Here is a 14,854-nt window from a genome sequence, read left to right as displayed (position 1 = left end):
TTCCGCCATCTTGGCCCGCCTCCCTGAGATAGTCTTTAAATCTTAAACCAAAAATATCCCCTGAAGTCTTTTTAAAACCAAACAAAAGTTTAGTTTAACTAATAAAGAGTGTCTGCCTTGAGCATTGTGCTCTTTCAAGATCTAACTGTATGGGACCAAACTGACAACAGCAACTTGAACCATTAGATAGGAACCTTAAGGGGCAGTGGGTTTATTAATGAGGGAGGAACAATCTGGAAAAGTAGGGTGAGGATGGTTGTACATCTTGAAGAATGTAATCAATGTCACTAAATTGTACATGTGGAAAGGAATTGCTGTATGTTCTGCTGCGTATACGCCACAACAAAATTAAAAAAAAAAAAATGAAATGGCAAGCTATGAACTGGGAGAGAATGTTCACCATACGTATACCTGACAAAGGTCCTATATCCAGTATGTGTACGGAACCCTATAAATCAGTAAGGAAAGACCCTAAACATGTGAAAAGGTACACATCATCATCAGTCATCAGGGAAAACCAGACTAAAACCCCAATGTGACGCCATTATCTACCCTCTCAAACTTAAAAACTGACTGTGGCAAGTGTTGATGAGGATGAGGTATAACTGGAACTTTCCTACATCGCTAGAGGGAGTGTAAATTAGTACACTCACCTAAAAAACTGGTTGGCAGTGTCTACTAACGCTAAAAATATGTTCACCTGTGGCCCAGAAATTCCACTTCTAGGTATATATGCAAGAGAAATGAATGTTTACATCCGCAGAAATACTTTACAGGAATGTTCGTAATAGCCAAAACTGGAAACACCCCAAATGCCTATCAACAGTAAAATGGATAAATACGTTACGGCACATCCATACCACGGGTTATAACTCGGCCACGAAAAAGAGCAAACTACTGGTACACGCAGCAGCATGAGTAAGCCTCACGGGCACTGCACTGAGGGGCAAAGCCAGAGTAGAGATGGTATGATTCCATGTAGAGGAAGTTCAAGAACAGGTAAAGTTAGTCTATGGTGCTGAGAGAAGTCCGAATACCGGTTACTTTTAGGCGGATTGATGGGAGGGGCATGAGGGAATGTCTTGGGACTGCCGGACCTGGATCTAGGTGGTGTCCACCAGGTGTCAATATGTGTAAACATCCACCAAGCTCTACACTGGTGATCTATACACTTGCTGTGTTTTTGTTACACCTCAATAAAACATAAAAACAAAAACAAAAACAAAATTCATATGAGTTTCCTTTATTCTGAAAGTGTGAGAATGAGGGAAAGGAGGGGCATATTGTGGCCCTGTAAGGAAACATAGTTCTCAGGACTCAATATAAAGCATCTCAGAGGAATTTTTCCAAAAGAGGTTGAGTCCTTGCCTGAGGCAGGGTGCTGGACCAGGTTGGGGGTGAAAGGATGCTCATATGGGGAAGCCCACCGGGTGGGGCAGACAATGACAAGGTGACACACTACTGGGACTTTCCCACCAGGTCTGGCCCAGGCCTCTGCCCACCCCCTGCTGAGTACAGAGAGGGGGCCTGGCCTCCCCAGCCATCATGCTGTGTCCTGTGGAATGAGTCGCAGGAAGGGGAGGGTCCTGTTTGCCGGTGTACAGCTATGAGGTCCACGGGAGAAAGCCAGGTGGCCCAGGTGGGCCCTGAGGTACACCCCGGCCCTCTTGGAGCCTAAGTCCTCTCCTCTGTTACGTGGGTGCATTGGGCCACACCTCCGAGGTGGTTGTCAGTGCAGGTTCTGATGGTTCCCTAAGGGCCCGTAACCATCCATGAGGGAGGTGGCTTGCTTCCCCCCACCCAAACACAGCACAGCAATCATATCTGGAAAGCCTGAGGGCTCTGCTCTGTTGACCTCACGGAGCTGACGTCACTTGTGCTTCCTCTCCCATGAGTCAGGGAGCAACACAAGACCTGACACAGGTGACAGCCAGCAAGGCCTCCGGGCCAGGGCAGAGCTCTTCTCACACAAGGAAGCGGGGCTGCTGGGGCTGGAAGACTGGCCTTCTCAGGCAGGAAGCCCCGGAAATGCTGGGGAAGAGGCTGAGGGCTCACCCATCACAGATATCAAGTGAGTCACCCTTTCTTCCTCCCTCTCTCCACTGCCCCCACACCTGCCAATTAAGCACCCAATCCTGCCTACTCCACCTCCTCATCATTGCTCTCGTCATCCTTCCATTCCATTCTACCACCCAGCCTGAAGGCCAGGCCTCAGCCCCTCACCCATAGTGACAGCAGGACCCTCCTCCAGCCCTAGCCCCTCAGTCCATCCTTCTCTGTGCTTCTGGGGGCAGGGAGTGGGCTGCTTCTTCTTCCTTTTTTAAGGTATAATTTGCAGTCAATAAAATGCACAAATCTTAAGGGTTCAGTTCAACGAGTTTTGACAAATACATATCCTTGTGCAACCAACACCCCAATCAAGGTATAGAACATTCCTTCACCCCAGAGATTTCCCTTGTGCCTCTTTCCAATCTCCTACATCATGCCCCAAACAACCACCTTTCTGACTTCAGCCCCCACACATGAATTTTGCGGGTCCTTGAATTTCATCTGAAGTGGAATTATATACCGAGCGTAAAGTATATACTCCTTTGTGTATGGCTTCCTTCACTCAACTTGATGTTTTTCAGATTCATCCATCTTTTGTGACTTTTATTGCAGAGTAATATTTATGAACACAGCTCAGTTTGTTTATCCATTCTCCTGTTGCTGGACAGCTAGGCTGTTTCCAGCTTTTGACTATTATGAATAAAGCTCTTATGACAATTTGTGTACAAGCTTTCATGTGAACATACGTTTCATTTCTCTTGGGTAAATACCTAGGAATGGAGTTGCTAGGATATATGGTAGATATATGTTTATTTCTATAAAAAACTGCCAAAGTGTTTCCCAAAATATTTTCACCATTAAAGTTCCCAGCAGTATGAGAATTCTGGTTGCTCTACATCCATGCCAACGTTTGGTATTTTCATTCTTGTTAATTTAGCCATCAGAGGATTAAGAAAAAAAAAAATCTAAACAATCCAAATGTCCATCACCTGATAATGGATAAACAAAATGAGGTATATCCATACATTGGAATGTCATTCAGTCATGTAAAGGAATGAAATATTAATACATGCTACAACATGGATGACCCTTGAAAACATTATACTAAGTGAAAAAAACCAATCACAAAATACTACATATTGTATGACTCCATTTATATGAAATGTTTTCCGGAATAGGCAAATCCATAGAGACAGGAAGTAGATGAGTGGTAGCCCAGGTCTGGGAGAGATGGGGAGACGATGGGTGGCAGGTAAAGGACAAGAGGTTTCTCCTTGTGGCAATGAAAATGTTCTAAAACTAACCGTGGTGATGGATGGGCAACTCTGTAAATACACTAAAAACTAGTGAATTGTATACTTTAAATGAGTGGATTGCTTGGTATATGGATTATATATCAACAAAGCCGTTAAAATACACACACACATCTATTTAGCTAGCAACCTTCTGTGGCTCCCCAGTACCCTCAGGGTAAAGACCCAGGTTCCCAGACTCAGATTCATCTGCCTCTGCTGCTGGCACAGCCGCCATTTTGCCGTTTCTAGACACACCGTGTGCCATGATGCCTCTGAGTATGTGCACATACTGTTCCTTCTTCCTAGAATGTCGTTCCACCTCTGACTCATCCTTAATGGTCCAGCTCACCCGACACCTCTGGAAAGCCTTCCCTTCCCCCTTTTCTGTTCATTCATTCAGTCAGCAAGGAATCATCAGGTACCTGAGTGTGCCAGGCCCTGTTCTGTGTACTAGGGACACAGCTATTAACAAAACAGACTCACGTGATTGCCTGCGTGAACAGCATCATCGAGCACTTAGTAAATGCCAGGCCTGGGCTACGAGGCCCCTCCTTGATGGCCTCCTCCTGTGCCACCCTATCCCCTCTGGACTCTGACCAGTTGATGGTGGGCCTAACTCTCCTGGGCATCAGAGGGTGACAGCAAGGATGAGGCCTCCTCAACCCTATAAAGTCCTTTTACAGTCCTGGTTGCATCTGCTTGCTCACCTCCCCTGTTCAGCAAGTGGGATGCCCAGTGCCCAGAAGGTGTGACTGAGGCCCTGGGAGGAAAACAGCTGGATTGTTTAAGGTCACACAGCCATAGAGCTGGGACAGAAAGCTGGCTTCCCTCAGTCCCTGCCCTGGGCAGGTTTCTTGTGACTTGGCCAGCTCTGAAGACCAAGGGTTGGCGTCCCTACAGCAGGAAGTGACCCCAAGTCCAGCTGGGACCATGGCCCTGGGGCTGGTTCTGTTGGTACTGTCTCGAGCATTGCCTAAGTTTCCACCATCCAGGCTGGGGCAGCACATGGCAGGACTGTCAAGAAGCAACAGTATCCGTCTCCCGAGCCTCCTTCCTCACCTGGCTCAGGTGAGTCACCAACACCTGAGCACACCCTCTCCAAGGAGGCATGCGGTTTACAAGGGAAGCTGCAGGGGAGATCTGCAGACATGCCTCCTCGGTGCCATGATGGCTTACATGTGACGGTGTCTAAAGCACCGCTGGCAGGGACCATCTCCACCAAGGCCCGACAGACACTCGGCTCTACTTTGTTTTTCTTCTAGAAGGTCTGCTCCGATGGCCAGAGAGGCAGGGTGGGAGCGAGCACAGGAGGTTTCAGAGTGATTCCCAAAAATGAGCTAATGCTGTTCCCTGAAGAAGGGACGGGTGCTGGGCGGTCCGAAAGTTAAACTTCGGCTCCAGGAACTGCCTCGGCTGTCAGGCCACAAAACCAGCCCAGAGAGGGAGGCTGGGGCCTGCAAGTCTGCATCTCACCTTGCCAGCAGTGCTCTGGCTGGGGTGGCCTTTCTTGCCTCCAGGCAGACTCTAGGTCCTGGACAAGGGAGTGACAGTAATAGGATGAGAGGGCCACTGGTGGAACCTGAGTCTCTCAAGTCCACTGAAGCTGGGACCTTATCTTTGACTTGGATTCCCATTGCAGCAGGCAGCCTTTTAGTTAAAGCTATAAATCACCTTTTGTTCTAGTGACAGGCAGTTAGAAGACACCCTTTTGACATCAGATAATTCATATAAAGGAAAGGGAAATCATGCAGTCTGCAGGGGAGGGAATAAGTCAAAGACAAAGAACCAGCCTAGTAACAGAGAGCTTTTCAGAGCAGTAGAGAAGTTCAGAGAGGGGTCCAGCCTAAAACTCGTCTGGGGCACAGGGAGCCAGACTGGGGTCTCTGCATCTCAGGTCAGATCCTTGAGCGAGGAAGGTAATCTGACAGGTCACTGGCCAGCTAGTGCTTTGGGCCATGTGTCCATCCTGGTATATTTGGCTGAGGTCAGGGGGGTTGGCTGGCTTATAAATGTGTCCCCCTTGAGCAGAGGCAGATGGCATTTCCAGGGAAGGAGGACAAGGTGGGCAGGCACTCCCAAAAGCCTAGTGTGTCATTCTAGAAGAGGGGAAATCATTGGTAAAGAGATGGAAGTGAGAAACAGGGTGGCATGTGAGGGTGGTAAAGAGAGAGTAAAGTTCAGGGGGCTGAGGATGGTGGGAGCAGGAACCAGTCATAGGGTCTGCAGGCCATGGGTGACTCTGAAGGCCTTTAAGCAGGGATGGCCTCTCCGGCTGATGGAGAGGTGCCAAACATCGTGAGTAAGCACTGCCCTCTAGAGTCTCACAGCTCTGGAGGATAGAAGCCAAAAAAAAAAAAAAAAAACCCCAAAAAAACCCAAACCCACTTCCCTCGAGTTGATTCTGACTCATAGCAACCCTATAGGACAGAGTAGAACTCCCCCATAGAGTTTCCAAGGAGCGCGTGGCGGATTTGAACTGCCCACCTCTTGGTTAGCAGCCGTAGCATTTAACCACTACGCCATCAGGGGATAGAAGAGGTCCTATGAAATAAACTTGCCACCAAGTAGCTAAACGGTCCCCTCGTGGGATGTTATTTTATTAGGGACTTAGCTGATAGCCTCTGTTGATAACAGGGTGGGCATGCGGCAGCAGTAGCTAGATCAGCTTGGCAAGAAGGGACGCAGGCTAACTTCATCTCTATCACCATGGACCCATACTGTGCAAATATCAGGTGGAAAGTGAGAGGTGAGGACAGAGACTGGCTGATACCTACTGGTCAAGTCAAGTCATCCTGCTTACTTGTTGCTCAGTGACTCTTCTAGGGCGGATGCTGTCTGGTGTATGTTAATTTGTGATACACAGATCTTCACACATTTTCCCTGCTGCCATAGGTCTATCCACAGTTCCCTTTCCCAGTGTTCCTTGTCACTGATATTCCAATCTTCGCCTCTAATCAACTAACTAAGCCATTCACCACTGCCCATGCAGACGTGTATACCCTCACCCCAGGCCACTTCTCTCTGCACACAAAGATGACCAGGTGCCCTGCCCAGATCTCTGCCCACTGGGAGGAGCTCCTCTCACCACAGTCTTTGGGGCCACCCTGAGCAGGGCAGTAGTGTTGGCTCAGTCCGCTTTTGGCAGCTCAGACATTTTTCCTCACTGTCAGCTGGCCATATTAAATTCTCCATGAGGCAATAGATGCATGCCAGGGGAGGTGTTGGTGCAACAATCCCCATCCCACCCTTCCCTACTGGGGCCTGGTTAGCGTAGGAGGCTTTCTTCAACCGTTGACTCAGCCTTTCCTGAAACTCAGCCACTCTGACAGTTAAGTCCTTCACTCTGGCTGAAGAAGATACGTGTTTTTAAATGCTTCCTGCCAAGGAGGTTTCCCTGACTCACGCTTTGCTTTAAATTACCGATTTAGAGAGTTGAGACTTTCTTTTCCTTTCTTCAATGAATCAGTGACACTTAGCAATGGCCATCTACTCCATAGACTAAATAGTTATAATTTCTTCCTATTTCTCAAATGCCAGAGACATTGAATCAGCTAGTACACCCACCTAGTTCACCACAGGTGAGAGGCATAGCAAACACACAGCTGCTCCATGCCTGGGACGCTCAATCTCCACCTGGCCAAGGTGATGGTCCTCATTCCCATCTGGTCAGCGATCCACCACGGGCTTCCATATCCTCAGAGTCTGCCTCTCAGGACCACTCCTAGCATCCACTGTCTCCGGTCAGGTTCCCTAGAAGCAGAGATTGAGACAGGCATTTGGATTCTGGGATTTATTGAGGGAGTGTTCCAGGAGAATCCTGGGAGGGAGGGAGGAAACGAAGGAGTGAAGCGGAACAAAAAACCAAATCTGTTGCCATCAAGTTGATTCTGACTCAAAGAGACCCTACAGGACAGGGTACAACAGCCCCATATGGTTTCCAAGGAGCACCTGGTGGATTTGAACTACCAACCTTTTGGATAGCGACTGTAGATCTTAACCATTATGCCACCATGGTTTCTGAAGCAGAATAGGGCAGAGGAAACGGGCTCAGGTAGAGTCTGGCCCTGACCTGACCCACAGGGGAGGATCTGGGGCATTACCCACACCAGGCATCAAAGAGGATGCCCTTGGATTCCTTTTGTCAGTTGGCTGGGGGCTGCCTGGCAGGGATGCTTGTGTGTCGGAGTAGGGCGGGAGTAGGTAATCTCCTAGCAAGGAAGTCCCTGTCTGCTGAGGGACGAATCGCTGGTGAAGAGTGGAGTTGGGAGCGGTGACAGACAACACTGCAGCTCTGAAATGGGTGTGCCAGTTGGAGAAGGCGATTCTGATGGAGCACCACATCACCCAGTTATTACAGGACTCCACGAAGAAACAAGAGGGCCTGGTCAGAGGGACTCAGGAATAGCTGAAAATCCCAACAATTGAGCTGGCATGGAATTCAAGAGAAGGGAGTTTCCAAGAAGGCACGTTACAACTGTCAGTGCAGCCAGGAGGTTGTCTAGGAAAACAGCATGGGCTTAGCAGACAAGAGATCATTGGTGACCCCAAGAGAAGTTTTAGAGAGCTGGTGGGCCCAGGCTGCTGGGGCGAGAATGATGAGCAAGCAAAGAAAGACAGTGCTCAGGGTAGGTTAATTGGCTGAGAGTCTGTGTGATTCCTGACTCTTAATCAGCTGGAGTGGGGAGAGGGTGCAAGTACAGGAAAGGGGCTGGCTGAGGAGTGAAGTGCCTCCCAGAGGGGAGGGGGATGGTGTCAGGCTGGGGGAAGGCCTGGCCCTGACTGGGAAGGTTCCTTAAGTGGACAAGGGGAAGGTGGAGGGAGGTTTGTGGGTGGGGTGGAAGCGAATGCCTTCTGGGTGCCTGCTGGGAGCGAGGTGGGTTGGGTGAGTGGGACAGTAGTGGTGATGGCTGGAGCAGAGTATGTTCTGAAGAGCAGGGGTGGGGGAGTGACCATTAAGGTTGGACAGGTGTCCTGAGGCTCAGTGAGGCTACAGACCCTGATATATGCTGGCTGGAGTCAACCTGCGTGGCCCAACAAGGTCCCCCGGCAGCACTCAAAGGCCTTATGAGGAGGCACAAGCAAGAGCTGGTGAACTCAGGGTGGGGCTCTGTGGGCTGGAGTGGGGTAGGACTGAGACCCAGGTGGCTTCAGGCACTGGAGCCGTGAGGGGTGTGGCCCCAGCAGAGAAAGGGTGAGCTCCAAGCTGCTGGAGCCCCATTCTCCTGGGCGTCTAGGGTGGATGTCGACCCACCGCAGAAGTTAGCTGGGTGGGTGGTCTCCAGGCAGCCTTGCGGGGTAGCTGAGGCCTCCATACTTAGCTATATCCTGGCCTAAGGCCTCCAGCTAGAATGCCAGGAAGATCTGCTTTTTATCATGAAGTTAGGGGACCATCCTGCTCTCCCTCCCCCTGCCCACTTCCGGCCTTGAAGGCAATGGCATTCAAACTTGTTTTTAACCACAGCCCACAACTAAGAATTAATTTTATGTCATGATTCAGCAAACAGCTGCAACACAAAAATTGTGATACTATCCTGACCCTTACTTTGTGGGATATGCTCTGGATACTTTTTACTTCATTCCCCGCCATTTCATTAAAAAGTGCTGGTTACAACCCACCAAACGGATTTCATGCCTCACACACAGTCCTGAGGAAATACAGCTCTCGGGCGACAGCCTGAGGTTGCCCTCTGTGGAAGCTCTTACAGATGGACGCTACCCAATCTCCTCTCTTAGGAGTCCGTTCCCAGAGGAAACGCCCCAGCCAGGGCTTGGTAGAGCTGGCAGGAGGCATGCCCATGGTTTAGCAGTGACCAGGCTTCTTGTTTAACCCAAGTCTGGCTTCTCCTCCTCACCTTGCATCTCCCACCAAAACGAAAAACTCTGTCTACCTCGAAGAGGCCCAAGAGGGGCTTCCAGGCACCCAGTTCCCCAGTTGGCGGTAATGGACCACATAGCCCTCATCCAGGCTTCCCGGGCACACACTCCCTTCACACTCCTGACACACTCCAGTGGGTATATGTTGGGGTTCCTGCCCAGCTCCCACTTCCTTCTTTGGACTCGCCTTCACCCACAGCCCCTACTGAAGGGGAAGGTCATGGTGGCCATTGGCCAGAGCTAAGAGGAGGGGCAGTGATTGGCAGTTGGGCTCTAGAATCAGATTCACACGCCCAGAGCTTAAACATGAGACACAGGGCTGGGTGCTGAGGCTGTAGGGACAGTTAGGGCCTTGGCCAGGTAGAGGCTATAGGAAGACAGAGCCCATGTAGTCAGAAAACTCCACTCAGCAGAGGGAGACAGCCAATGCAGACAGCAGCTATTAGTCAACACTCATTTCTGTGGAGCCTGGCTGGGCTTCCAGTCTTCCTTCCTAACTGCACCCTCTGGGGCTTAAGTGAGCATGAACGGTTTCCTATTCTTAAATCTAGAACAATCCATAAGGGACTATGAGACTGCCACCACGGTACACCTTCCTGAGTCACATAGAGCCTGGTCCCCAGGACCCTGCACAGGCCTGGCCTACCTGCACAGGAACAGGGCCTCCTGAATGTAGACAGGGGCCTGCCAGGAGGAGGCGGCTGGGATGGTGCACGGCTCTGATTACCTCACCTGCCACCAGGTTTCAGGGCCTTTTCCAGGGATGCCAGTGGCAGGGCCTCTTCCAATTCCAAGTCACCACCTAAACCACTTGACTGCTCTCTCTTGCAGGGGGATGGGGTGGAGGTGGTGGTTTAAAAGCAGAAACAAATAGACCCAAACCACTCCTTAACACCCACAAAATAGCTAATCCGCCAAACCTTCGTTTTTGTAAATTTATTTAGAAAAAAATTAACATGGGCAAATGAGATACCTCGGTGTTACAACAGAGTATAGAAATGTCTAGCAATAGTCAAATAATTTGATCTTTAAATACAAAATAACCACATGAACACCTAATATACAGGTTTCATCTGAATACATATTTATTAGATAAATATTAGAGGTCGTCACATCTAACTACATACAGCTTTGCAAGACTAGAAATCACAATTAGTTTTCTGACCAGTTGAAGGTATGAAATGATTGCATTGTACGTACGATGTACAAGGACAATGGTGGTTTCTGGGGGGGGTCACTTCAGACTGTACTTGTGGGGGTGTTGATGTGTGGCTGTCAATCACCTGTGATCATGATATCAAAATTATACAAAGTATGAATTTGGTTACAATTTTCTCTTGAAATCCCCGTTCTTTTCATTTTTTTTCCCCCATAGCACCCTAAGAATACACAGGTGGCAGGACTAGTACACTGAAGCTAAATATTACATGTAGGTAAAATAAAAACAAAACAGAACAAAAATTCCTTTCCACACAGGCTCAGAGTATATTACATAGTGAGACAAACGCAGACCTCACAAATGCTAACAAACGATCTAGTTTTTTCCACGTAAGATGGAGTTCCAAGCCTTTTTTTTTTTTTTTTGCATTTTGTAAAATAAAAACAATACACATTCCGAGGGACATGAACGCATCTGTTAACATGTCTCTATTTCTCATTTACATATGTACACACGTCCCTTGAGTTGCTGCTGCTGACACTGCCATGTTTGGATGGGTCAGGGTGGAGGCCCATAGGGAGCCGACGAGTAGCTCTCTCGGGGGGCTTGGGCTTCCAGGAGGGAGAAACTACCAGAAATTTCTTAAAAATAAAAAGGCTACAGAGAACATGATACGCAGGTAAAGCTTCAAACCAAGATGGGGGCGAATGCCTGTACCTGGACCTGCCCACCCGCCTGCCACCCCCGCCCCCGTCTGCTTATGGAGTGGCAGCTGAAATGTGCCTATGGCTGGGTTGACGCTTGTCATGGAAAAGTGGCTTGCTGAGGCCTCGTTTTTGCTGAGGTTACTTATGGCTCCTATAATCGTCCAAAAACAATCAGGGAAAGAGCTCCCCGGAGTTCAGAACCTCCCCTGCTTAGGGATGTTTTCCCAGCCTGGGATGCCTGTATGCCTCCCTCACACCCCTGACCCCGCTCCAAAAGGAAGAGGCCATCTCCAGAGCGTGGGCTGTAGGCACCTGGGGTCAGAGCTGGCCGGTAGGAAAGTTCTTTGTGGAACTTGCTGGTGGAGGCTTACTTGGGAGGGGGCCAGGGAGCAGCCTCAGGAGCTGAGCTCACACTGCCTCAGGAGAGGTGGCGCGAGGTGCCTCCTGGGCCCGAGATGTATGCAGCATCACCGCCCCCCACACTAGAAAACTGTGGAAAGGTCAGTGAGCAGTCTGGAGACACCCTGGTAGGAACTAAAACAGGCTCCAGACTTCCCAGGGCAAAGTACCAGGGAAGGGAGTGGGAACTTCTTAGAAAGGCGTCTGTAAGTCTGGCTGGAGCTGTTGGCACAGAGTGTGGCCAGCTGCCAGCCCTCCCGGGGCCAATGGGCACTGGGCAAGGATGGCCACATACCACCTGGCACTGCTTTGTCCCCATCAGCGACTGGGGGCTGGATCTCCACAGTGGGCTGCTGGTCTTCCAACTCCAAGTACAGCTACCCCTTCTCTTCATTCTTCTAACTACAAATACCCCTGATTGCTTTTTTTTTTTTTTTAAAGGACTCGGTCTTTGTTGTTGAGTCAAGGCATTTTAGAAACACCAGCAAAGGCTATAACCAGGTCATGAAATGTTGAGTATTATCAAAGACGATACTAAAATATTCACAAAGGTATTTACAAAAGCGATTCTTAAAATAATTGATTTGCATACTGAACACGCTGTTCGAAAAACCTTAACAACGAGACAATGAAAAGAAAGGGGAGCAATGGCAGCTTTGCTACAGAAAACCTTGTGCCATCTGGGACAGTGACTAGAAGTCAACAATTGGGCCCACCTTTTCGGTCAAGTCCACAGTGGAGTGCAGGGGGCCACCCACCACCGAGAGGGATATGGGGAGAGACGAGAGAGACCACAGACAGGTAAGGGTAAGGGGCCCCAGGCAGCAGCAGGGAAGGACGCAAAGACTTTACAGACACGACCCAAATGACAGGACGGCCCATCATCACCACAGGCCACGTGGCCCAGGACCTTGGACGAGCCTGGGACAGAATGGACACACGGCAGGCTGGCCGGCCGGAGAGCATGCAGCTGGATGGAGGCGTGGACAGACATAAGGCTGCTCTGCATGTGCGAGCAGCAGTGGTATGAGCTTGTGGTGAGAGGGACACAGAGGGGACGAGAGGCTGGCAGCTGGGTGTGGCCATGGTGGCAGCCCCAGAAATACCCTGTGATGCATGGGGGTCCATCCCTGCCCACGTGGAGTAGGCTGGGCTGGGGCCAGCCTTGAACACAGGGACAGACAAACAGAAAGGCTAGTGGGATCCATGATGCTGGCCCTGGATTCTGGCTGCTGAGTCCACGCATCCACCGGACCCACACCTCTCCTGCCTTTCTGGGGCCCCCATCTTGCCGTCTGGTTGGACACCTGTGAACCAGGATGGAGGGCAATGGGCATCCCATGTAACAGTCTGTGAGAGGTGGGTGGGGAGCAGGAAGAAGGACAGAGAACACACGGAAACGGTTTGCTTTCTGGCCAAGTCCAACATGCCTTTCTCCAGATGACTGAATAACCTTGAATGTGTGTTGTTTTAAAAAAAGAGTGGCTTGGAGCACTTCTTTGCCTCTGGCACACACATTCCACTCCTACCCCCAGCCAAGGGCACGATCCTTTTGGTTGAGCTCCCTCTCTGCCCGCAAGGCTGGGCCCTGGCCTGTGTCCGGTGGTCTTGGAGCGCTCTTGCCCACCAGTCCTGAGCAGGAACTGCACACTCTCTCAACCACAGAATCTTGTCTCTTTTCTGCTTTCTGAGCTAGTGTGTTTACAGGGTGAACTGGCTTAGAGCTTGGGGGTCCAAGTGGCAGCCCCCAGCCCGAGAGATATTCTCTTTCCCAGAGGTTTGTGCTTTTCGGTGGTGTATGGGCTATTCTCACTGCCACCAATTGTCACTGCTCCTCCAGGGTCAGGGTGCCCTGGACCTTGGAGGCCTTCTCACAGGCCTCACAGTCACTTCAGGAGGCTCAGGGCCAGGCAGCAGGGAGGCAGGGTTACAGTGCAGAGTGAAGGAGCCTGGGGCGCTGGAAGGCTGTTTGGAATCGGCACAGAGGGGCCAGGAAGCCGGCTTCACCGTGTTCCTCTAACTGGGCCCTTCTCCATCACAGGGTCTTCCTTGGGGCCTGCTCCGGGCATGGGTCGAGCCTAGGGCAACAGGTGGGATGGGCCCCAGACCTGCACAGGCTTCCCGGTGTGCCCGCTCCCCAGCCCCTCCGCTCTGCAAAGGGCAGCAGGGAAGGGCTCCCACCCCCGGAACCCGTGGTTGTGGCAGGGGTGGTGTGAGGGCTTGGCTCCCAGGTGGAAGGTGTGTGGGCAGATGGGGAGGAGGCAGAGTGGAGGGCTGGCCCGACAGGTGTGGCCTTCAGTTGTTCTCAAAGAGAGACAGGAGGTCGTCGTTACTATTGCTCGGCAGGTCAGGGGGGTCCAGGTACGACAGGAGCTCGTCAGGATTTGTGAGCTCTGGAAGGAGCTGGAAAAGAAAAGCATAGAAGCACAGATGAGGTGCTGGTGGAAGGGCTGGCCCAGGGTGACGAAGGCAGGGAGGCCACAGCCTGGACCCTCCCCTCTACCTACTTCCCAGGGTCCTGGCCAGAAGGAGGGAAAGCAGACGTCAGCCTGAGACAAGGGCCTCGCCCCATCAGCTGAGACCTGAGCGGGACCGATCCATCTCAGGTATGGCCTTAAGCCCCACAAAGTGCAGAAGGCCCCGTAGGGGGGGTGGGTCAAGGGGTTTCCTCTTGATCAGTGTGTTCCTCTGCTCTCCTCAGCCTGCCGTGAGGAGCAGTGGGGTCTCTCGGTGAGGGCCACATGCTTCATACATAAGAAGGGGAGCTGGTGGGAAGGCCGGAGGTGAAGCTGCCAATGGGCAGGGAACTAGGGAGGCCCTGAAGTTTTCACACCACGGACCTGTCCCAGAAGCAACGGCCCCGGGCAGGCCTGGGGCTGGGCTGGCAGCAGCTACCCTCCGTGTGGCCTGAAGGAGAAGCTGCACTCAGCTGGGGTGCAGACCTGTCCCTAACCTCTACCCCAATGCCCTTGGGGTCTCTCTGCAATATGAATCTCAGCAGCACCCCATTGCCTGGTGTGGGGAGGTGCACCGTGGGAAAACCCAGGGGCTGCAGTTAGGGAAGCTCTGTTTACTGTGAAACAGCCTGACATGTCTGAGGGTTAGAGAGTGGGTGGATGTGAAGGAGGAGTGGCTGGGGGTGGGCACCGGGGGAGGGCTGAGCAAAGCCCCTGCTCCCAGAATGGGAGCTTCCTCCTGGCCAGCCTTGTACACGTGCCCAGCCCTGGCCCTGCTCCAATCACTCAGTGTCTCCCCACCACCTTCCAGAAGTGAGGCCTCACGGTGGCAGGCCCCTGGACCTCAGCAGCCTGCTGCTACCCTGACTTCCGAAGCAGCCACTCCCTGGCTGTGGCTGATCCAACCGCCCTTTT

At 51.3% G+C, this 14,854-nt stretch overlaps 1 protein-coding gene across 14 annotated transcripts in view; it reads right to left on the bottom strand.

Annotated features, from left to right (window-relative positions):
* Positions 1-10,139: 10,139 nt before the first annotated feature.
* Positions 10,140-14,854, bottom strand: part of ZMIZ1 (zinc finger MIZ-type containing 1) — a 257,806-nt gene continuing 253,091 nt past the window's right edge. For all 14 annotated transcript variants that reach the window (XM_064269791.1, XM_064269786.1, XM_064269785.1 and 11 more), the window contains one exon: positions 10,140-13,886. In XM_064269791.1, coding sequence (XP_064125861.1) covers positions 13,779-13,886 — 108 coding nt within the window. In that variant the 3' untranslated portion in view covers positions 10,140-13,778. The remainder of the gene's footprint in view (positions 13,887-14,854) is intronic.

This window comes from Loxodonta africana, chromosome 16 (genome assembly GCF_030014295.1).
Source record: "Loxodonta africana isolate mLoxAfr1 chromosome 16, mLoxAfr1.hap2, whole genome shotgun sequence".
Classification (NCBI taxonomy): Eukaryota; Metazoa; Chordata; class Mammalia; order Proboscidea; family Elephantidae; genus Loxodonta; species Loxodonta africana.
Note: the sequence above shows the minus strand (reverse complement) of the source record. Positions and strands in the feature narration are given on the sequence as shown.